The 7,583-nt window shown below is 36.1% G+C and overlaps 1 protein-coding gene across 1 annotated transcript; it reads left to right on the top strand.

Moving 5' to 3' along the window:
- Positions 1-246: 246 nt before the first annotated feature.
- Positions 247-780, top strand: LOC148199511 (uncharacterized). The gene has a single exon (XM_088111848.1). It carries the CDS (start codon positions 247-249, stop codon positions 778-780), a length of 534 nt encoding a protein of 177 aa, XP_087967974.1.
- Positions 781-7,583: the final 6,803 nt, after the last annotated feature.

Genomic DNA, 7,583 nt, shown 5'->3' on the forward strand with positions numbered 1-7,583 from the left:
TGCTTTAGACTTGATTTGGTGCTCTCAAAGTGGACTTGTGAGACATTATACTATTTTTAAAAGAAGAGTGCTGACCTTGTTTTGTCTTGAGAGCCATTTTACTGTGAGTTTTGAGCCATTTTTCCTTGCATGCTTTGAGTGCAACCGTGAGTGTGATGTTGTTTTGTGGCTGCTATTTGGACCGTGTGTATCCACCATTTCCTACCAGTTTTGTGTGTTAGCTTTGTTGTTGTTTGCTTTGTTAACATGTCTATAGGTTCAAGCCGTGTTTCCTCCAATGGAGCTAGTCATCACGAAAGTGCTTCTAGCAAATTTGATTTGATGAAGGCTTTTCAACAAATGCAACATCAACTTGACTCCATTAGTAAACGGTTGGACAAGGATGCGAAAGCAAAAGGGGATCAACCTCATGGTCATGATCATGGTTCCTACAAGAAGAAGCAAGAAGCTAGAACCGTAAATGTATACCTTCCCTCGCCAAAGAAGCATCAAGAAGATAAAGCTATGGACCATGGCCTTACACTACCAAAGTTGAACTTGCCTACTTTCAAAGGGGAAGCCGAGCCATCTATTTTTCTAGATTGGATAGTTAAAGTAGACCAAATTTTTGATTTATATAGTGTAAATGGACCTTTGCGTGTAAAGTTAGCTTGTTTAGCTTTAGAGGGATACGCCAAACAATGGCTAAATAGGAGATACTTAACCATGGCCTCACCCGCGAGTACATTGGAACATTGCAGGGACATTTTGTACCTCCATACTACCATAGGGACCTCTTGATTAAGCTCCAACGGCTTACTCAAGGTAGACGAAGTGTGGAGGAGTATGCTCGCGAGCTCAAAGTGCTCCTATATCATACTAACACTAAAGAAAATGATCATGCAAAAATAGTTAGATTTATTAGTGGACTCAATAGAAACATCCAAGATGTTTTGAAACTCCATGATGATGAGACTTTAGATGAAGTGGTTCATAGGGCCATGAAAGTTGAGAAGAAACTCTTGCAAAAAGAGGCTTTTCACAACAAAATTTCAAAAGATGTTTTCTACAAATCTTCATCATCAAAGGATAAAGCCAAGAATGTTTCTAAGGAACCCACTAACAAATCTTGTCCTCATTCTTCTTTTAACCATTCTTCTTCTAACCATTCCTCCTCCCCATCTACATCTCCTTCTAGACCTAGCCATATTAAGTGTTTTAAATGTTTAGGGCATGGTCATATAGCATCGTCTTGTCCTAATAAAAGGGTAGTGTGCATTAGGGAAGAAGAAGTTGTCATTAATGAGTCTACCTCTTCCTCACCTACACACACTTATAGCTCTTCTTCCTCACCAAGTGAAGAAAAAGAGAAGGTTATGCTTCATTGTTTAAATAAGGACATTCAAGATAACCAAGAGGAGAGAGTAAAAGAAGAACATGAGAGGAAAGAAAAAGAGGAGAAAGCAAACAAAGAAAAAGAAGAAATTGTGAGAGAAAAGGAGAAGGCAAATGTCCTAATCACAAAGAAAGTGTTATTGCAGGCACCTTCCCCTCCCATCATTCAACTGGATCCAAGCTATGACAGGGGAGTTTTTCCATCCTTCCACTTTTCTCCAAATATTAAGCTTTCTTCTTTTCCTAAAAACTTTTGTGAAAATATCCCATCTTTCTCATCTCTTATTACCACTTCTTCACACACCATTTCCAACCCATATCTTGATTTAATGTATTCTTTTTTACACTTAACTCAAGACAAAAATAAAAGTTTTTCTAAAAAAGGATTTTTAGTTTTCGTTAAAAAAATAAATCAAATTTCAAAGACCCATTCTTTCAATTTTCCTTTTCCATATACATTGTTTGGTAAACATCAATTTATTGACAAAATGTTTGATGTTTTTTGTAGGTTAACATTTGATCCAGGAGGAGTTCCTTTGGTTTATACACGAAATAAGTCACTAATCTCTCTTTGTTGCAGGTTTTTCAAGATTCGAGGTCGAATCCTCTCCAAACTGGGGGGATGATATGATCATAGATGGGGCAACAATAAAGAGTTTTCAAAGTGACAACAAGCATAAAAAGAGTAGAATAGATTTCATAGGCTTGTATTTGCCTCTTTGTTTCTTTTCGTTAGTTCTAGTTGAATAAACGCTTATAAACCTTTCTTTTCGTTTAAGCACAAGCAATGTGGGACTTTCCATGGCTTGGTCTTAAAAGAAAAGAAGAGAAAGAAGGCGTCTTAGCTTGTAGCGCAAGGTAGCATAGCTAGCTTTTATGTTTTGAACTATTGGAGAACTAGGTTCCTTATAAACCCTTTGGAGTGGAGAGAATTGAGCAATGTGGGACTCAAAAGTCCCTAGAGGAACTGCAGCAGCTGCTGGATGACCTCCACACTCATAAGTCCCACATCTCTTAGATCTTGCATCCTATCTCACTCCAAAGGTTATATAAGAAGGCTTAGGGGTCTCCTTTTTGTACCTTACCTTGAATCAATTGAATTTTGAGTTGATTGGAACTTTTGCAATCTTCTTTGAGATAGTATTCTGTCTCCAAAGTCCCTATTTTGGGCATACCTTATCTTGCTCAAGCAAGTGGCGGTCCTCCTTTGATGCTTATCTTGGAGCTTCCTTCAAGTGGCGCATCTTCAAATCATAAGTTTCCTCTTCCTTAATCTCTTCCATTTTTAATTTCTTTCCCATTCTCTTAAATGTCATTTAGTATATTCTCTCTAGGTATGCACTTCCCCATCATGCATCAAGATTAAGCCATCTTCTTTTATCTAAAGTAGGAGGTTAATGTTATTTACTTGTAGAATTTTGCAATCAAATATGAATCAAATGTGATGTGTTTCTTAATTATTAGATTACTTTCGCTAATTGAAGAACTGAGGTTAAAGCAAGATGAATGAAAACTTGGTTTAATTGTTGCTTGTTGTCTTGTAGGGTTAAGTTATTATTTCATTGGGTTGGGGTATAGTTGTCTTGAGTTTTATTATAGTTGGAGTATTTTCACTAAGCCTGATAATGAGAATAATTATGTTTATGTGTGTTGACCTTAAATTCCTAAGTTTAGAGTGTTAAGAGGCATGTTTTAACCATTGGAGTGGGTAACCTACTAGTTGATGGGTAGTTGGAGTCATGTAATGGGAATGGTTTTAATGTAGAATCTCTAGTTTCATGTAGGACCTAGTCTAGTGTCTATTTTGTGTAGCTCTCGGGTGTAAAAGTGTTGCCTAAAGGAGGAACTATGACTGAGAGAGAATTAGGTGCATTATTTTTAGGCTGAACCGTGAATTAGGTAGAGGTTTAAGGTTAGATTACAACAACTAGTAAGGGGGCTCTAGTAAAAAATTAATTCAATTTAGGGGAAAGTTAGAAAGTTAAATCAATTGTTATGGGACCACAATATCAATTGTCCTTTGAACAACATAGTTCAAAGCTTTTCTAATGTATTATTCCTACAAATCTTAACAAGTACCATGTTGTTGGAACTTTGATTCACCACTTAAAGTTGAAGACTTTGTCTTTATTTGGAGTATTATAAGAAGTTTCTAGTAGGAAAAAGTTAACTAGGCCAAGGGAACTGTAACTTGATAACCCTAATGAAAGTAAACTAAAACATAACCTAGTCTTAGAGTGATGTCTGTTTTGGTATATTCTTCGATATATAGTGTAGTATTTACACATCCTTAAAAGTAATTGTAAAACTCATTAGGATTTGTACAACTCATTTTCTATATGAACCTCCTTTTGTAATTTAAAATTTTCATCCTTTGAATTGTCATAAAAACATGGCCGAAGTTCCCAACTACCATGGATGGGTGTATTATTGTTATTATAGCAGCAGGAGAGGTTTGAAGAAAACTTTTGTCGAAGAAGTTGAAGAGTTTTTTCGAACGGCTCGACAATATAAATATTATGCTCTTGATAGAGAGATTAGATGCTCATGCATCAAGTATGAATGTAAAAGAATTTTGAAAGATGAAGTGCTAAAAGTTCACCTATACTAAAAGTGGTTCATGCCAAATTGCAAGATTTAGACATTTCATGGTGAAGAAATTTCCTCTACCTCAACTACTTGTGAAAATTGGCAGGCGACAAGTTCGAACACTTTTGTACAGATCTCTGAAATGGATCACTTTATGCATATGTAAGAGATGGTCAATAATGCTCTTAGTCGACATGTTGAATAGTAACAAGTCGTTTAGAGTCTCTAAATGAAGGCACTCAGGGTTTTGCATTTTATTGGCAAAAGCAAATGAGTCTGTATTTGAAGGGTCAACAAAGTTAAAACTGTCTATGTGCATGTAACACCCCAAAAATTCAGGGTGTCACGGATTACTAAAAAATCGGTAAATTTCAAAACTTTATCATAGCACTCGAAAACATATTTTTCAAAAATCTTAAAATTTAAACATGAATAATTTATTCAAAACATAATAGTTCCAGAATCCTCATCCAATTACATTATTCATAATTAATGAAAATAACGAAGGAAATATAGAAGTCCAATTACATTGTCTCAAAGTTCAAACGCAACAACCTTAAAAGAAAATCTGAAGTCTGTCACCCGTCATCTCTCGAATCTTTCATGTTTCAATAACATCTGTAACATCATTTCCTCAAGTATAATTATTAAAACCTCGACAAGTGTACCGAATTGTATCAAGTAATAATAAATGGTAAGACCAAGTATCATTTCCCAAGAGACTCACGACACTAAATAGTCATGTAATTACTTAACTAATTAAGACTTTGAAGAACAATATAGGGTTTTTAAATGTAAAACAAGAAAGTAAATGTGAATGCAGTTTTTGATCAATTGAAGAGAAACGCAAAAGTGAATGATGATGTTGGTATTATGAGATGAAGATGTTGTTTGGGTTTAGATTTCACCTAATCACTCTCATGCATATAAGAATTATTCTTCATTATTAATTGTCAATGTTACTTTCTAAATTACTTAGAACCCGATGTCTCGGCGAAAGAAGCCTATTCTTAATTACTATACCACAATGTCTTGCATCCCAAATAATTAATTTTGCATTACGAACGGAAGCTTAAGACAACCAAGCGTTCTATCCTTATGTCTAGGAAATAGTTCCCTTGGGAGAAATTCCCCAGTTCTAGATTTCTAGGTATTTGTCAATAACAAAGAAAACTAAAAATCATGGCATGAATGAGTTAAACATAACAAGCATAGAGCAGAGGAGAATAACCCTTACAATTAATGAAAGAAGCATATATAAATAGGAATAAATTAAAATACATGAGAGCTTAGAGGTTACATCTTCCCCAACAAAAAATGAATTTAGTTCCCCTTTGTCATTGAGAAACTAGATGTACAATGAAATGAGAATGAAAGATAAACCCTAAAAACCGAAAAGGAGAGCTTCTGCATCCAATGCTAGAGAGCTGAAAAAGTCTAAATTTGCGTCCCTTCTGTCAAAAGATACCCCCTCTAGGACGTGCAAGTCCTTATATACAACTGAATTGGATTATGTGCCAATGTCACCAGCGCAAAGCGCCCTTACTTAGGGCGCCCAGGAGAGCTTGCAAGAGAAGTGGCGTTCAGCACCCTAGGAAGGGCGCCCAAGCGTGAAACGGTACTCGAAGAATGGCGCTCAGCGTCCATGAAAGGGCGCTCAAGCGTGGGTACGAGACATCCTATGCTGAGGGCCCCAGAAAAGGACACCCAGGCATGGGTGCGAGACATCCTACGTTGAAGGCCCCATAAAAGGGCGCCCAAGCATCCTACGATCTTTTGCAACCTTCTCTTCTAGTGCTCTTTCTATCCTTTCTAGGTTCCAACTTCTTGATATTTTAACTCCTCTTTCATCCCAATTTCCTACAAAATCAAGGAAATTTAGTGATAAAATCCTCAAGTATAACCTAACTCTCTTATTGACAAAAATAAGCTTAAAGCAAGAGAATAAGCAAGTTTCTAAGTCAAAAAGGGTTCATTTATCATCAAAATTGAATCCAAAATAATGGTGAAATCTATCGTTATCACAACTCCAAACTTGAAACTTTGCTTGTCCTCAAGCAAAACAAAACCTGGCTTAACAACATAGCCAAACTACAATGGTCTATCACACCAAAAAGAATTTTTTTTTCTAGGAAATGTATATCACTCATGTCTGCTCCTCATAGAAAGATCAGTCAAGACATAACAATGCTTTAACCAATCAAGCTCAACTATGGTGCTCACTTAATCAAAACATACACAATAGATGCCAACTTCATTAACAATTAACAACCAAGCAAGAATGTTATCATAAAGTGCATGGAACAATTCCTCACCCAGGATAGTGTTTCACTCTAACTCAAAGGTGTATAGTGAGGGGCCACTCTTACACTCTACTATCACAATGTCACATAAATCAACTTTGCCTTTCATTTAAACACATCAAACACACTTACAAGCAATTTATCATCACAAGGACTTTTTCTAGGCTTTAACATGGCAGACTAAGAAGAAAATTGATTTTTCTAGACAACAAAATTCCTTGAGTTAAGAGAGTGAACAATTTACTTCATGATACAACATTAATCTTTCTTTATCCTTTTATGTGAGAAACCAATCTTGAACTCATTCTCAACTTTAATTGCATTAACCTTAACCTTTTCTTTTCTTTCTTTTCTTCTCTTTTCATTTTCTTTTGCTCAATGCTCTTTAAAGATTTTCACAAAGTTCTATCCGGTTTCCCACAACCCCAAACTTGAACCATTCTCCATTACCACATAAACATACTCTACTCAACTCAAGGCAAGGATTTCAAAAAGGTTTTTTATATTTAGGCTCAACGTTCAAAGGGTAGAACAACATTGTTCTTTATTGGGTTCACATATTGGCATTGACTTATATGGGAGAAGAAAAACATGGCCTTGATCATGTGTAACAAGCAAACAAGTGGTTCAATCATAAAAACTCAGGCAAAATCAATCATGCTTCCAAAGCAATAACACTCAATCAATCAAAAACTCTGGAGTACAACCTCTCACAGGTTAACTCAAGTTCCACAATTTGATAAACATCCTGTCCAGCATATTAATCACATTAAAATTATGCATCTGTTTTTAACACAACTATGAGAAACCACCATCTATGCTTCCAAGCTAAAGCAATCATTAACTCAACCATGAATCTCAAAACAATAGAGCAAGCACAAGACACTATTACTCATCACAAAACAATTCATCACCAAACACCACACCATTGCAGCACAATTTATTTAGTTAGCCAAGTACATAGTTCAAACTGAAAACAAAATCAACAAAGTAAAGAAAAGAAAAGAAAAGAAAAATCCTGATCTAGCAGCATCCATCAGTAGATGCTATCATCTAAATCCTTTGGTCTCGGACTTGCCAGTGCTATGAAGTCCGCGAAAAGCAACATCCTAGCATCCTTCACTAGATGCTATCATCTGACTCATTATCCTCTACTATCATTTGAGCCTTCATCATCTTCTTCGTCCTCTTCATCTTCTCCATCATATTCCTCATCCTCATCATTATCATCCTCCTTCATGGTTGCAGCTCCAGATGCTCCAACTCCTCCACTAGCTTGCGCCGGATTAGTAAGCCATGCAACACGGGCCATGAAAG

The sequence above is a fragment of the Vigna umbellata genome, chromosome 4, assembly GCF_029865625.1.
Source record: "Vigna umbellata cultivar VRB3 chromosome 4, Vumbellata_1.0, whole genome shotgun sequence".
Classification (NCBI taxonomy): domain Eukaryota; kingdom Viridiplantae; phylum Streptophyta; class Magnoliopsida; order Fabales; family Fabaceae; genus Vigna; species Vigna umbellata.